Source organism: Syngnathus typhle, linkage group LG17, assembly GCF_033458585.1.
Source record: "Syngnathus typhle isolate RoL2023-S1 ecotype Sweden linkage group LG17, RoL_Styp_1.0, whole genome shotgun sequence".
Lineage (NCBI taxonomy): Eukaryota > Metazoa > Chordata > Actinopteri > Syngnathiformes > Syngnathidae > Syngnathus > Syngnathus typhle.
Window position 1 is genome coordinate 1,962,189 of NC_083754.1, and position 13,566 is coordinate 1,975,754.

General features: G+C 42.4%; 4 protein-coding genes across 4 annotated transcripts; all 4 read left to right on the forward strand.

Moving 5' to 3' along the window:
* Positions 1-122: 122 nt before the first annotated feature.
* On the forward strand, positions 123-5,205 carry aldh16a1 (aldehyde dehydrogenase 16 family, member A1). Its single transcript, XM_061303043.1, has 17 exons — positions 123-426; positions 886-985; positions 1,045-1,171; positions 1,275-1,432; positions 1,624-1,701; positions 1,812-1,999; positions 2,062-2,220; positions 2,286-2,444; positions 2,532-2,685; positions 2,755-2,830; positions 3,002-3,107; positions 3,202-3,329; positions 3,416-3,586; positions 3,784-3,988; positions 4,095-4,280; positions 4,358-4,483; positions 4,562-5,205. The coding sequence occupies exons 1-17, from the start codon at positions 337-339 to the stop codon at positions 4,733-4,735; spliced, it is 2,385 nt and encodes a 794-aa protein (XP_061159027.1). The 5' UTR covers positions 123-336; the 3' UTR covers positions 4,736-5,205.
* Positions 5,206-6,896: 1,691 nt separating this feature from the next.
* LOC133170272 (ferritin, middle subunit) lies at positions 6,897-8,328 on the forward strand. Its single transcript, XM_061303046.1, has 4 exons — positions 6,897-7,189; positions 7,546-7,692; positions 7,768-7,893; positions 7,972-8,328. Exons 1-4 carry the CDS (start codon positions 7,088-7,090, stop codon positions 8,125-8,127), a joined length of 531 nt encoding a protein of 176 aa, XP_061159030.1. The 5' UTR covers positions 6,897-7,087; the 3' UTR covers positions 8,128-8,328.
* An 860-nt stretch (positions 8,329-9,188) lies between these two features.
* Positions 9,189-10,576, forward strand: LOC133170796 (ferritin, middle subunit-like). Its single transcript, XM_061303935.1, has 4 exons — positions 9,189-9,484; positions 9,791-9,937; positions 10,013-10,138; positions 10,219-10,576. Exons 1-4 carry the CDS (start codon positions 9,383-9,385, stop codon positions 10,372-10,374), a joined length of 531 nt encoding a protein of 176 aa, XP_061159919.1. The 5' UTR covers positions 9,189-9,382; the 3' UTR covers positions 10,375-10,576.
* Positions 10,577-11,421: 845 nt separating this feature from the next.
* Positions 11,422-12,792, forward strand: LOC133170814 (ferritin, middle subunit-like). The gene is made up of 4 exons (XM_061303967.1): positions 11,422-11,717; positions 12,006-12,152; positions 12,228-12,353; positions 12,432-12,792. The coding sequence occupies exons 1-4, from the start codon at positions 11,616-11,618 to the stop codon at positions 12,585-12,587; spliced, it is 531 nt and encodes a 176-aa protein (XP_061159951.1). The 5' UTR covers positions 11,422-11,615; the 3' UTR covers positions 12,588-12,792.
* Positions 12,793-13,566: the final 774 nt, after the last annotated feature.

Consider the following 13,566-nt stretch of genomic DNA (forward strand, 5'->3'; position numbering starts at 1 on the left):
AAAAAATAACAAAAGTTTTTTTGTTAAAAAAATACGGGTTTAAAACACTTTTAGAGGAAAGACAATTACACCTCAAATATTGAACATTATGACTTTAAATAGCAAATATAGTGTACAAACGATGGTTGTCGTAGGTGGAAATGAATTTTCTCGCTTCAAGTTGTCAGTCGGCGGCTTTGACAGGAAGCACGTTCGCTCTGACGTGTTGACTTTTTTTTCTGGTTTCGCTTGGAGCGGCGTTACTGCTTTATAACAAAGATTGGGACCTTTAAAACTTCTCAGAATAGAATTAACGGACATATTGGAGATTTTCTGCAAAATTAAGCTATTACTATTATGGCTGGTACTACCACAAAGACTGTACAAGATATTTTTCAAAGCATGGAGTGCGGACCAGCTACAACTTCCAACACTTCCACTGCACAGGTAAAAGGACTATTTTGCATGAAAGAAAATAGTGTTTTTGATGTTGTTCTGAAATATTGATGCATGCTTCATGTCTCTTCTACTGTAATTATTACCACTATTCAAAGTATTGCAAGCCAGCGTTAGACCTTTGGACCCTTGTGAAGTTCATTAACTGATAACTCACAAGGCAAGCATGTGACTGAATTGTGCAATAACCTTGCAATGAACTGTCATGGGGGACAGTGAGTACACTTTTGATATCAAACTGCACTGTTGTTTACCGTCTCCCCAAAAGTGACACCATTAATACGAGACATGAGATCCAGAATCCCAAACTTTATCATTTGAAGGCCGGATAACGAAAAGCGGAAGTGTGCAATGGCCAAGTTTGTTGAGAATATTGATATTTATGCATTTGAACAGGGGTCTGCATTTTGTTTATATCCACTCACTGTTTGCCTTTCCGCTGCCCTGTAGGCATGGCTGGATAACCAGTCCCGGACTTTGGGTCTATTCATTGATGGCAAATTTGTCAATCTGGTAGACAGACAGACTCGCTCCTTGGTGGACTCGAAAGGTGAGCGCCGATTTTAAGCCTAAAACTCTACGCAGTTCACAACAACTTGGACTTTTTAGGTGATCTTGTGTGCAGCACAGTGTGTGCTGTGCGGGACGATATTTCGCAGTGCGCATCGTCTGCTGTCAAAGGCTTTGAGTCTTGGAGTCGCCTGTCCTGCTACCAGAGGTCCAAAGTGCTGCTGAGGTACACACCCGAAAAAAGAACCATGCTGAAAGGATTCTAAAAGTGCTGAACTGCTTCTACAAGTGTTTGTGCATGTTTTAGGATGTGTGTCACCTGTCCTCAGGTTGGCGAGCACTCTTGGGCAGCATGGCCAGACTGTGGCCGAGCTGTGTGACCTTTGTGAAGCCTCCTGCTCCTCCTCCAGCCTTGTCAGGTTGTTGCAATACTACAGCGGCTGGGCTCAGCTTAGAGACACGCTGATCGCCAACTGGACGCCATTGGGTGTGTGAGATGGCCCATTGGTCCTGTTTTTAAAAATAAATAGACTTATTATATTTTTGTCCTAAATTTACAAGTGTTTTAAAAACAGGTGTGTAAAATGCTGTCGTCAAAATACACTCGGGACATTTTAATTATTGATAGGCTGTGACACACTTTCATATGATTTTGAATGTGTTATTCCTCTTTTACAGGTGTGGTGTTAGTAGTTGTCTCTGATGACTGCGGTTTTTACTCCCTGATGCTTAAGGTCTTACCAGCATTGGCCATGGGTAAAAAAAAGTTTCGCAATACTTAGTTCTTGATGATTTTTGTTCATATCTGATGATGTCACCTTCAAATCTGTTGTTGACTAATTTACCGAAATGTTCTTCCTCCTCAGGCAACTCGGTCATCGTTGCCCCTGGTCAATGTACCGCCCCTCCGGCACTTCTGTTGGCTCAGCTTTTTAGGAGTGCAGGGCTTCCTGCTGGCGTTCTCAGTGTTTTAACTGGGACTGACATGTCACTTGCTTCTGATGTAGCCAAGAACTCCAGCATCAGCTACGTCACCTACAGTGGCAACAAACAGGTAGATATAAATAAATGATCTCACATGTATCAAAAATGTATGATTATTTTTTTTTTTATTAGGATGCTGTGAAGCTGTGTAAAGCCACAGCATGGATGGGGGTTCCCGTAGGTGTATCCCCAAACCTTGGCGCTACATGCCCTATCATCATTTTCGAGTCTGCTGACATCAACAGTGCAGTGGACGACGTGTTAGAGACTGCCTTCCAAAAGACGAAAGAAGTGAGTTAAGTATCCACTCTGCTCGTCAATTTTTGATACTTGTTTTAAAAGTCTTGTCTCCGCAGGTGCATTGGGTGTTGTGCGTGCAGGAGAGCGTGCTTGAAAGTGTGACGGCCCGCCTAAGGCTGCGCATGGCGGGCTTGAAATGCGTGGCGCTGCCCAGTGATGATGTCAGGGTGCTCGTGGACGCCGCAGTGCAGGATGCTCAAAATAGCGGGGCCACGGTTAGTCATCTTATTGATCTCATGATTTTACATACAGGTACTTGACGCTGCTAATTCACTATTTCGTTTTGTTTTTTCATACCTCAGTTGGTGCAGTCCTGCGCTGTCCCCTCTGGTACGCAATATCCTCCGACGGTGCTATGCGGAGCGGCCCCGTCCTCCTCATGTGTGGTCGCGCCCTCTCCTGGCCCACTGCTTCCACTTATGACCTTCAGAAGTAACTCCGAGGCAGTGACGCTGGGTAAAGATGCTTCTGTAGAGTAGATGCATCAAAAGTATTCTAGGCGTAAAATTCTTGCCTTCTACACAGGGAACCACAGTCCGCATGGCCAAACAGCATGTATCTGGACTGAAGACCTCACTCTGGCTTTGGAGACATCTAAGAGGTACGCACATTCACACAGATGCATTTTTTTTTTCTGACTATCCCTAGTTGCCACCACCAAGAATGTTTTTTTAATAATATTATAAATGGACCTAAAAAGCATCTGCGCTTGCATTTCTTTTGTATTTTACAAATCATGAATGCCATTTTGTTTTATTCTGTCTCTCTTCAGTCTGTCTGTTGGCTCAGTGTGGGTGAACTCACACCCTTTCTCTGATCCGTGTCTGCCTGTTTCTGGTCACAAAGACAGCGGCACATGCACTGATGGAGGCCAGGAGGTTTGTTTGCTTCGTTTGTTACACGAGATAGCTCTGCGGTATCTACTATATTTGAAGACTAAACAATCATTCTGCAATTTCTGTCTTTTTTCAGGGTCTTTATCAGTTCTTACGGCCATCATCATCATCCTACGTTCCCCCTCGTCCTTCCTCTGTCCCTCTGGACTACGCCACGTTTGGAACAGACGCACCGCCGGTTATCATTCCCGACGAGACTGCCGGGTGCGTCGTTTGTTTAAATATGGTTATTCCTACGCAACGTAATTTTGCACATAAACATATTCATGATTCTATATGTCTCTTCTCAGCACCCTGAAGTCCTACTCACATTTTGTCGCTGGCAAAGCTTGCAAATCGGAGTCGGGCGCCAGCTTAGTAGTGCATCCACAAGGGGGCAGAAGCGTGCTCGGCTACTGTCCTGATGGAGGGCAGAAAGATGTCCGGAATGCTGTGGAGGCAGCTATCAAAGTTCAGCCAGGGTGAGTGACCTACTAAATTCAAACAAACAAATCAAAACATGTTGATTAATACATTGGAGTTGAGTCTTCTTTTTTTTTAGCCTAATAAAACAAAACACAGTTCTCAAACAGTGTTTACCAACCTTTCATTCAGCCTGTCATGATTTTGATTTTTCTGGATAATCTGCATAATTACCATTGTGACTTTTCTCCTTTAGCTGGATGAAAAAGAGTCCATCTGCACGTGCCCAGTCTATTCAGTCGCTGGCCAAGGGGCTTGAAGGAAAAAGGCAGGACATAGCGTCGTCAATCAGTACCCAAACTGGTCTTCCTATGGAAGAGGCCGATTCGGAAGTGGAGCTCAGCATCGCCAGACTCCGTGATTGGGCTGCCTATTGTGACAAAGTTCACGGCGGAACTCTGGTGAAGCCTTTAATGTTGTACAAAGTCGTACTTTTTCAAAGGTGTGACTTTTAAATTCTCCTGATGCACACTTACTTTAACATCTGGTACGGTTGCTGTGGCTCAGCCTGTACCACAGTCTGGCACGGGTCTCTCCATCCCTGAAGCACTGGGAGTGCTGGGCGTGGTCCTTCCTAACAAGCATCTCCTCCTCTCCATGGTAACACTTCTTGGAGCAGCCCTTACCTCTGGCAACGCCATCGTCATGGTGCCCAGTCAGGAATATCCACTTCCGGCATTAGCATTTATTCAGGTAAGAGGAATAATGCCCCTGAATCTTTTTTTCTTAATAGATGTTTGTCCCTAAATGTGTGGGATCTGCCAATCTAGGTGCTCCTGTCTTCAGATCTGCCAGCAGGCTTAGTGAGCATCATTACGGGAAGGAGAGACCAGTTGACAAAGGCCTTGGCCAATCACAGCGTCATCAAGGCCATCTGGTATTGGGGCAACAGTAACGTGAGCATTATCTGAGGACCTTCAAAAAAAGTCAATATGAAGTCACGCAGCTCACATGATCCCGTTCTCTCGTCGTAGGGCTGCCAGTACCTCCGGTACACCTGCACCAGCCCGCTAAAAACTTTGCGGCTGTTCTGCCAGAAGGACGAGGACGGGAAGCATTGTGGTGAGGACTGGACACACCCCTCTGTTCTGGAGGAACTGTGGAGAAATGCCGTCCAGTGGAAGAGCGTGTGGATTCCTACAGCTTAAAATGATGATAGGAAGAGTGATGAATAAAATGACAAAATGATCACCGAGGCAAGTTAAATAATAATCATTTCAAGGTGAACGTCATGCTGTAAAAAAAAAAAAAAAAAGCCTGTTATAAAGATCGAATGAAGTCCTGGGCAAAGGTTATTGCACAACTACACAATCACAGGATAACGATCACATTTGTTGACAATGTTAGCTTGGGAGGACTTGACAAATTGTACTCTACGTAAAATGAAGGATTAAGCTGGTGGGCCAGCCGTACGTCTGCTGTCGTTGTTTAACTTACCAAGGGAAACACGTTTTGTATCAAATACAATGCCTTACTGTTATGTAACAATTCTGCCTTTTTGAGAAACATGCACTTATTTGGATTTGTAAACACGTTTGTTTCAAGTACACATTCCATTTTTGATTGAGCTACAGTTCTGTTGTGTTTCTAAGTTACTATTAAAAGTAATTTTGCAGCATTTCTGTGTGTCTATGCTCAGTTGAGATTTTTGACACATGTCATCTTGGTAGAATTAAATATACAGAGGTAATGAGATTGGGCGTATAAAGGGAAAGCAAGTGTTGGAATCAATGTTCCCTGACTTGCATTGTGACTGTTTATCATCACTTCTCCATTTATCTTGTGCAATCCTTTTTAGCCGAGTCTCATGGAGTGTTAAGGTCAACTTCCCTTCCGATATGTGATATGTCATGGTCACAAGATCTCTCCTACTCATTGGACAGCTTGCAATTTCAGATTGCTGAGTCATGACAATGACAGCAGCATTTCTAGTTGAGGTAGATGGAAAACTTTTGTCCAGGAATGAGTCAGCAATAAAATCAAAACAAACTGAGCATGCGGGGGGGGTTGCTGCTGCGTAATCATGACTCAGCAATTGTGAGGTCTTGAATATTCTGTTTCCTTGCGTTACGAAACTGATATGGTAAACCAGGGGTCACCAAACTACGGCCCGCGGGCCGGATACGGCCCGCGGGACCGTTTAATCCGGCCCGCCAACCCTGAATAAATTGTATTATTAAACTTTTTTTTTTTTTTTTTTGCTCATTTTGCCTGCAATGACTGCGTTTCCCCAGTAGATGGGGAAGCGCTCGCCTGCGCATTTACTACCGGAAGCCGTGTCAGAAAGCTCGGTGCACACTCACAAGTGCGTGTACGGACATGGCGCACTCGCGCTCTATTTGTATCAGTCCCGAATTTAGAGCGTGGGCTGTGACGACAGCATTCTTGTAATTTGCGCGCTGAGCTTTCAGATGCAGTTTTGCGCTAAAGCCACCCACAAACCTTCCCCTGGAATCCTTCCGTTAAAATGTCGCCCAAGTAAAGCAGGGTGAACAGTGCCGAGCGTTTAAAAGAGTTGCCAATTTGGCTCGACGTACGCGACGTGACGTTCAGCCACATGAACGTCAACATCTACCCGTCACAGATCGAGGTAAACGGACCAACACCTCGGATCTCGCCTAAGAATTGCCACAACAAATTTTACTCCAGACTATGACGCACTATCAAACTTTAACAAAAAAGACAGCAGTATCTACAAGCCTACTGGAACCTACAAAAGGATTATAAGGAAGGAACACAGGAACTTTAAGAGACTGCTCATGTGTGTCAGAGAGGTTCTGCTCTGACAACTGAGCTGAACTTTTATCTGTTAAGATTGTGCATGGCACAACAGAAAGTTAATGTTCCATGGTTTTTTTTCTATGAAGAACCCAGAGAGAGTTATTTAGTTATTTATTTCCTGTTTTTTCTGTGAAGAACTCAGAGAGGGTTTAGTTATTATTTATTTCATTAATAGTGTTATTATTTGTTTCCTGACTTTTTTTCTGTAAAGAACCTGGAAAGGGTTATTAAATAACCGTTATTTGGTTATGTGTGGCTTTCTGGAAAACAATAATTTTTTTAAGCTCCCCTACGATCGTCACACTTTTTCTGTTACAAACTGCCACCGGCCCGCCATCAGAGAAGGGAAAGGTTATGTGGCCCTCACAGGAAAAAGTTTGGGGACCCCTGTGGTAAACAATCAGGTAGTGACGCAATAGTGACTGGAAAGGCAATATTGTCACGTGCTCCCAAAACCTGCTGCCATTGGCGAATGTGGTAGCTGACGTCACAGCGGTCATCAGATCGAGGAATATAAATTGAGGTCCTTCCAGTCCATCCCACACGGAGAGTCGTTCGAGAGTTCTTGCTTCAACAGTGATTGAACGGAACTTCTTTCGTCCCTTTATCACCCCCACTACTTCATAGCATTTTTTTGTGTTATTTAAATAACTCGACGAAAAGTTCTATTTTTGTACTTTTGTTTTTTTGCAAGAAAAAGACAAAACCTACCAGCTAAGATGGAGTCTCAAGTGCGTCAGAACTACCACCAGGATTGTGAGGCCGCCATTAACCGAATGGTTAATATGGAGCTGTTCGCTTCCTACACCTACACCTCAATGGTAAGTAAGTCTGTCGAGGAAAAAAAAAAAAAAAAAGACCAATGTCACGTTACGAGGTTAGAATGCAATTTGTATGCAGAGCAAATTGACAAACGTGCTCTTTTGTTCACTGCATTTCCGGCTCCTGTTTGCTAGCTGGTGGAAAAGGCCAACTAATTAAAAAAAAAAAAAAAAAAAAACTAGCCAACTGTTTAACTAATGTGCGTTACTTTACTATTAAAAATGTTAAATATCCTTAACAGATTCCCACATTGTCCCGTGTAGACTACTGTTTTTAGTGAATTTGCTACAATTGTTACAATTTAATTTATTGCTCTACGGAAGCCGATCTAATTGATTTTATTTTCAAATGCTAGGCCTTTTACTTCTCCCGAGATGACGTGGCCCTTCCAGGTTTTGCTCATTTCTTCAAGGAGAACAGTGACGAAGAGAGGGAGCATGCCGAGAAGCTGTTGTCCTTCCAAAACAAAAGAGGTGGACGTATCTTCCTCCAGGATATCAAGGTGCGCACTACAAGCCAAATAAAAGATGTTGCTGTTTAAAATTTTGTTATAACTTCCAATTGTGCTTTTCTCCAGAAACCAGCGCGTGATGAGTGGGGGAGTGGACTTGAGGCCATGCAGTGCGCCCTGCAGTTGGAGAAAAACGTCAACCAGGCTCTGCTGGAACTGCACAAACTTGCCTCTGATCATGTGGACCCACATGTAAGGCTGCAAATTAATATTTACTCATTGGCCATAATGACCTTTCCTAATCTTTTCCTGTTCTTTTGGCGTCCACAGCTGTGCGACTTCTTGGAAAGCCACTACTTGAATGAGCAAGTGGAGGCCATAAAGAAGTTGGGTGACTACATCACCAACCTGAGCCGAATGGATGCTGGAAACGACAAGATGGCAGAGTACCTGTTTGACAAGCACACTCTGGGGGACAAGAGCTAAATGCATGTCCTTTTTTTGTGAAGGCCTGTCATGTTCATCAAAATGGGCCTTCATTAGCATTCTCTACCTAGCCAACTGTTTAATCTGGTTAACAAACGGCCATGTGTTTAGGTGGTTTCATGGGATAATAAAAATGGTTTGTCAAATGCTCAAGTGGCTGTAAAGATGCTCTACACTGAATAAAAAAAAATTAAGCTGGAATTAACCTTTTCTTTGTTCATTGACATAAGCATTGTTCTAAATTCTCTGATTTAGCAACCTGGTCCTATTCTTGTCTATTTTCATCAATTCAGATAGTTTAGCCTGACTTCCATTGCTCCTGGTTGTGAGAATGTCTATGAATGATTTAGATTTCTTTAGGTTAGTATATATTATATATAGGTTATATTATGGAGGCAGCTGCTTTCAATTCACACGGAGCCTCTTAAGTGGCCTCTAACGTGGTTTTGATTTTGGGAAAGTGACATTCCTCTGCAGTACTTAGTCATAGTCTGCCCCCTAGTGGTTAATGATACGAACTACAATGCTTTGGATTTCACTACATATACAATTGCCTTTGAGATTTAAACTTTAAATTGTTGGTGTTAATCCTTGTAAAAATATTTAAGGAGATTTGTAACATTAAATTACAGCCTCAAGACCAATTATGTTGTGCCGAATGGCCAGTAAATAGTTGATATTGAGGGATAATTAAAAAAAAAAAGATGGAGGGGAGAGAGAGAAAAAAAGTTGTGGACAACCAGGAATGCCCAGGAATGAGTCAGCACAAATGAAAACAAGCTGAGCATGCAGGGGTGGGGTGGGGGGTATTGCTGCGTAATCATGACTCAGCAATTGTGAAGTCTTGAATATTCTTCCTTGCGTTACGAGGTGCACCTGCTTTTGATTTAAAGTCTCATTTTCATACATGCAATAAGTCGAGCCAACAACTGATCAGGTAGTGACGCAATAGTGACTGCCAAGGCAATATTGTCACGTGCTCCCAAAGCCTGCTGCCATTGGCGGATGTGATAGCTGACGTCACAGCAGTCATTAGATCGAGGACTATAAATTGAGGTCCTTCCAGTTCATCCCACACGGAGAGTTGTTTGAGAGTTCTTGCTTCAACAGTGATTGAACGGAACTTCTTTCGTCCCTTTTTTTCCACCCCACTACTTCATAGCAGTTTTCTGTGTTATTTAGATAACTCGACGAAAATTTCTATTTTCTTACTTTTGTTTTTTTTGCAAGAAAAAGACAAAACCTACCAGCTCAGATGGAGTCTCAGGTGCGTCAGAACTACCACCAGGATTGTGAGGCCGCCATTAACCGAATGGTTAATATGGAGCTGTTCGCTTCCTACACCTACACCTCAATGGTAAGTAAGTCTGTCGAGGAAAGGAAAAAAAAAGACCAATGTCACGTTACGAGGTTAGAGTGCAATTTGTATGCAGAGCAAATTGACACACGTGCTCTTTTGTTAACTGACCCAAGAAGGCATTTCCGGCTCCTGTTTGCTAGCTGGTGGAAAAGGCCAACCAATGTGCGTTACTTTTTCTATTAAAAACAAATGTTAAATATGCCCAAACAGATTCCCACATTGTAGACTACTGTTTTTAGTGAATTTGTCACAATTTATTGCTCTACGGAAGCCGATCTAATTGATTTTATTTCCAAATGCTAGGCTTCTTACTTCTCCCGAGATGACGTGGCCCTTCCAGGTTTTGCCCATTTCTTCAAGGAGAACAGTGACGAAGAGAGGGAGCATGCCGAGAAGCTGTTGTCCTTCCAAAATAAAAGAGGTGGACGTATCTTCCTCCAGGATATCAAGGTGTGCACTACAAGCCAAATAAAATGTTGCTGTTTCAAATTTTGTATTATAATTTCCATTTGTGCTTTTCTCTAGAAACCAGCGGGTGATAAGTGGGAGAGTGGACTTGAGGCCATGCAGTGCGCCCTGCAGTTGGAGAAAAATGTCAACCAGGCTCTGCTGGAACTGCACAAACTTGCCTCTGATCATGTGGACCCACATGTAAGTCTGCAAATTAACATTTACTCATTGGTCATAATTTGACTATTCCTAATCTTTTCCTGTTCTTTTTGTGTCCACAGCTGTGCGACTTCTTGGAAAGCCATTACTTGAATGAGCAAGTGGAGGCCATAAAGAAGTTGGGTGATTACATCACCAACCTGAGCCGAATGGATGCTGGAAACAACAAGATGGCAGAGTACCTGTTTGACAAGCACACTCTGGGGGACAAGAGCTAAATGCGTGTCCTTTTTTTGAAGGCCTGTCATGTTTATCAAAATGGGCCTTCATTAGCATTCTCTACCTAGCCAACTGTTTAATCTGGTTAACAAAGGGCCATGTGTTTAGGTGGTTTCATGGAATAATAAAAATGGTTTGTCAAATGCTCAAGTGGCTATTGTAAAGATGCTCTACACTGAATAAAAAAAAATTAAGCTGGAATTAACCTTTTCTTTGTTCATTGACATAAGCATTGTTCTAAATGCTCTGATTTAGCAACCTGGTTCTCTATTTTCTTCAATTCATATAGTTTAGCCTGACTTCCATTGCTCCTGGTAGTGAGAATGTTGAATAATTTCTATGAATGATTTAGATTGCTTTGTTGGGTTATATTACGGAGGCAGCTGCTTTGAATTCACAGAGCCTCTTAAGTGGCCTCTAACGTGGTTCTGATTTTGGAAAACTGACATTCCTCTGCAGTACTTAGTCATAGTCTGCCCTCTAGTGGTTAATGATACGAACTACAATGCTTTGGATTTCACTACATATACAATTGCCTTTGAGATTTAAACTTTAAATTGTTGGTGTTAATCCTTGTAAAAATATTTAAGGAGATTTGTAACATTAAATTACAGCCTCAAGACCAAATATGTTGTGCCGAATGGCCAGAAAGTAGTTGGCATTAATGGATAAGTTAAAAAAACAAATGAAGGGGGGAGAGAGTTGTGGACAACCAGGAATGTCCAGGAAAGAGTCAGCACAAATTATACTAACTGAGCATGTGGGGGTGGGGGGCTATTGCTGCTTAATCATGACTCAGCAATTGTGAGGTCTTGAATATTCTTTTTCCTTGCGTTACGAGGTACATCTGCTTTTGATTTAAAGTCTCATTTTCATACATGCAATAAGTCGAGCCAACAACTGATATGGTAAACAATCAGGTAGTGACGCAATAGTGACTGGAAAGGCAATATTGTCACGTGCTCCCAAAGCCTGCTGCCATTGGCGGATGTGATAGCTGACGTCACAGCAGTCATTAGATCGAGGACTATAAATTGAGGTCCTTCCAGTTCATCCCACACGGAGAGTTGTTTGAGAGTTCTTGCTTCAACAGTGATTGAACGGAACTTCTTTCGTCCCTTTATCCCCCCCACCCTACTACTTCATAGCAGTTTTCTGTCTTATTTAGATAACTCGACCAAAAGTTCTATTTTCTTACTTTTGTTTTTTTGCAAGAAAAAGACAAAACCTACCAGCAAAGATGGAGTCTCAGGTGCGTCAGAACTACCACCAGGATTGTGAGGCCGCCATTAACCGAATGGTTAATATGGAGCTGTTCGCTTCCTACACCTACACCTCAATGGTAAGTCTGTCGAGGAAAAAAAAAAAGACCAATGTCACGTTACGAGGTTAGAGTGCAATTTGTATGCAGATCAGATAGACAAACGTGCTCTTTTGTTAACTGACCCAAGAAGGCATTTCCGGCTCCTGGTGGAAAAGGCCAACCAATGTGCGTTACTTTTTCTATTAAAAACAAATGTCAAATATGCCCAAACAGATTCCCACATTGTAGACTACTGTTTTTAGTGAATTTGTTACAATTTATTGCTCTACGGAAGCCGATCTAATTGAGTTTATTTCCAAATGCTAGGCCTCTTACTTTTCCCGAGATGACGTGGCCCTTCCAGGTTTTGCCCATTTCTTCAAGGAGAACAGTGACGAAGAGAGGGAGCATGCTGAGAAGCTGTTGTCCTTCCAAAACAAAAGAGGTGGACGTATCTTCCTCCAGGATATCAAGGTGTGCACTGCAAGCCAAACAAAAGATGTTGCTGTTTCAAATTTTGTTATAATTTCCATTTGTGCTTTTCTCTAGAAACCAGCGCGTGATGAGTGGGAGAGTGGACTTGAGGCCATGCAGTGCGCCCTGCAGTTGGAGAAAAATGTCAACCAGGCTCTGCTGGAACTGCACAAACTTGCCTCTGATCATGTGGACCCACATGTAAGTCTGCAAATTAACATTTACTCATTGGCCATAATGACCTTTCCTAATCTTTTCCTGTTTTTTTGGCGTCCACAGCTGTGCAACTTCTTGGAAAGCCACTACTTGAATGAGCAAGTGGAGGCCATAAAGAAGTTGGGTGACTACATCACCAACCTGAGCCGAATGGATGCTGGAAACAACAAGATGGCAGAGTACCTGTTTGACAAGCACACTCTGGGGAGCAAGAGCTAAATGCATGTCCTTTTTTTTGTGAAGGCCCGTCATGTTTATCAAAATGGGTCTTCATTAGCATTCTCTACCTAGCCAACTGTTTAATCTGGTTAACAAAGGGCCATGTGTCTAGGTGGTTTCATGGGATAATAAAACTTGTTTGTCAAATGCTCAAGTGGCTGTAAAGATGCTCTACACTGAATAAAAACAATTAAGATGGCATTAACCTTTTCTTTGTTGACATAATCATTGTTCAAAATGCTCTGATTTAGTAACCTGGTCCTATTAATTTATTGTGTCTATTTTCTTCAATTCAAATAGTTTAGCCTGACTTCCATTGCTCCTGGTTGAAGAATTTGAAAATGATTTAGATTGCTTAGTTAAGTTACCTTACAGAGGCAGCTGCTTTGAATTCTCACGGAGCCTCTTAAGTGGCCTCTAACGTAGGTCTGATTTTGGAAAACTGACATTCCTCTGCAATACTTAGTCATAGTCTGCCCTCTAGTGGTTAATGATACGAACTACAATGCTTTGGATTTCACTACATATACAATTGCCTTTTAGATTTAAACTTTAAATTGTTGGTGTTAATCCTTGTAAAAATATTTAAGATTTGTAACATTAAATTACAGCCTCAAGACCAAATATGTTGTGCCGGATTGCCAGTAAGTAGTTGGCATCGAGGGATAATTTAAAGCAAAAAAAGATGGAGGGGAGAGAGAGAGAGAGAAACAGTTGCAGACAACCAAGAATGTCCAGGAATTAGTCAGCACAAATCAAAACAAACTGAGCATGCAGGGGTGGGGGGGTGGGGGGGTGGGGGCTATTGCTGCTTAATCATGACTCAGCAATTGTGAGGTCTTGAAAATTCTTTTTCCTTGCGTTACGAGGTACATCTGCTTTTGATTTAAAGTCTCATTTTCATACATGCAATAAGTCGAGCCAACAACTGATATGGTAAACAATCAGGTAGTGACGCAATAGTGACTGGAAAGGCAAT